At 47.8% G+C, this 479-nt stretch overlaps 1 protein-coding gene across 1 annotated transcript; it reads right to left on the reverse strand.

Moving 5' to 3' along the window:
• Positions 1 to 169: 169 nt before the first annotated feature.
• EMH_0037210 (uncharacterized protein) lies at positions 170 to 376 on the reverse strand (the record flags this gene model as incomplete). Its single annotated transcript, XM_013495159.1, has 1 exon — positions 170 to 376. One exon carries the CDS (start codon positions 374 to 376, stop codon positions 170 to 172), a length of 207 nt encoding a protein of 68 aa, XP_013350613.1.
• Between the last annotated feature and the right edge of the window lie 103 nt (positions 377 to 479).

Raw genomic sequence — 479 nt, forward strand, 5'->3', positions numbered from 1 at the left:
TTTTCTTTTTTTTTTTTATTTGGTGGCGGTGGTATATCTTTTATACTTTTTTCATTTTTTCTTTTATGTGGTGGCGGTGATGCTGTGTTTTTTTTATACATTTTATCTTTATTTATTCTTTTTATGTGGTGGTGGTGATGATGAGGATTGACGATAGACGCTGATGGTGTTACTGCTGCTGCTGCTGTTGCTGCTGCTGGTGGTGGCGCTGCTGACGACGCTGCTGCTGTTGCTGCTGCTGCTGCTGCTGTTGCTGCTGCTGCTGCTGCTGCTGTTGCTGCTGCTGCTGCTGCTGCTGTTGCTGCTGTTGGGGATAATCCTGCTTGGGCCGTTTATTTACAAAAGAATCTTCCTGCTGTTGCTGCTCTAGCTGCATCAGCGGCTCTACTGCTGCTGCTGCGGTTGCTGCTGCTGCTGCTGCTGCTGCTATTGGTGTTGATGATGCTGGCTATGTCGATAACGCTGTTGCTGCTGCTGCT

This window comes from Eimeria mitis, genomic scaffold (genome assembly GCF_000499745.2).
Source record: "Eimeria mitis Houghton genomic scaffold, Emh_scaff1450, whole genome shotgun sequence".
NCBI classification, from domain to species: Eukaryota; Apicomplexa; class Conoidasida; order Eucoccidiorida; family Eimeriidae; genus Eimeria; species Eimeria mitis.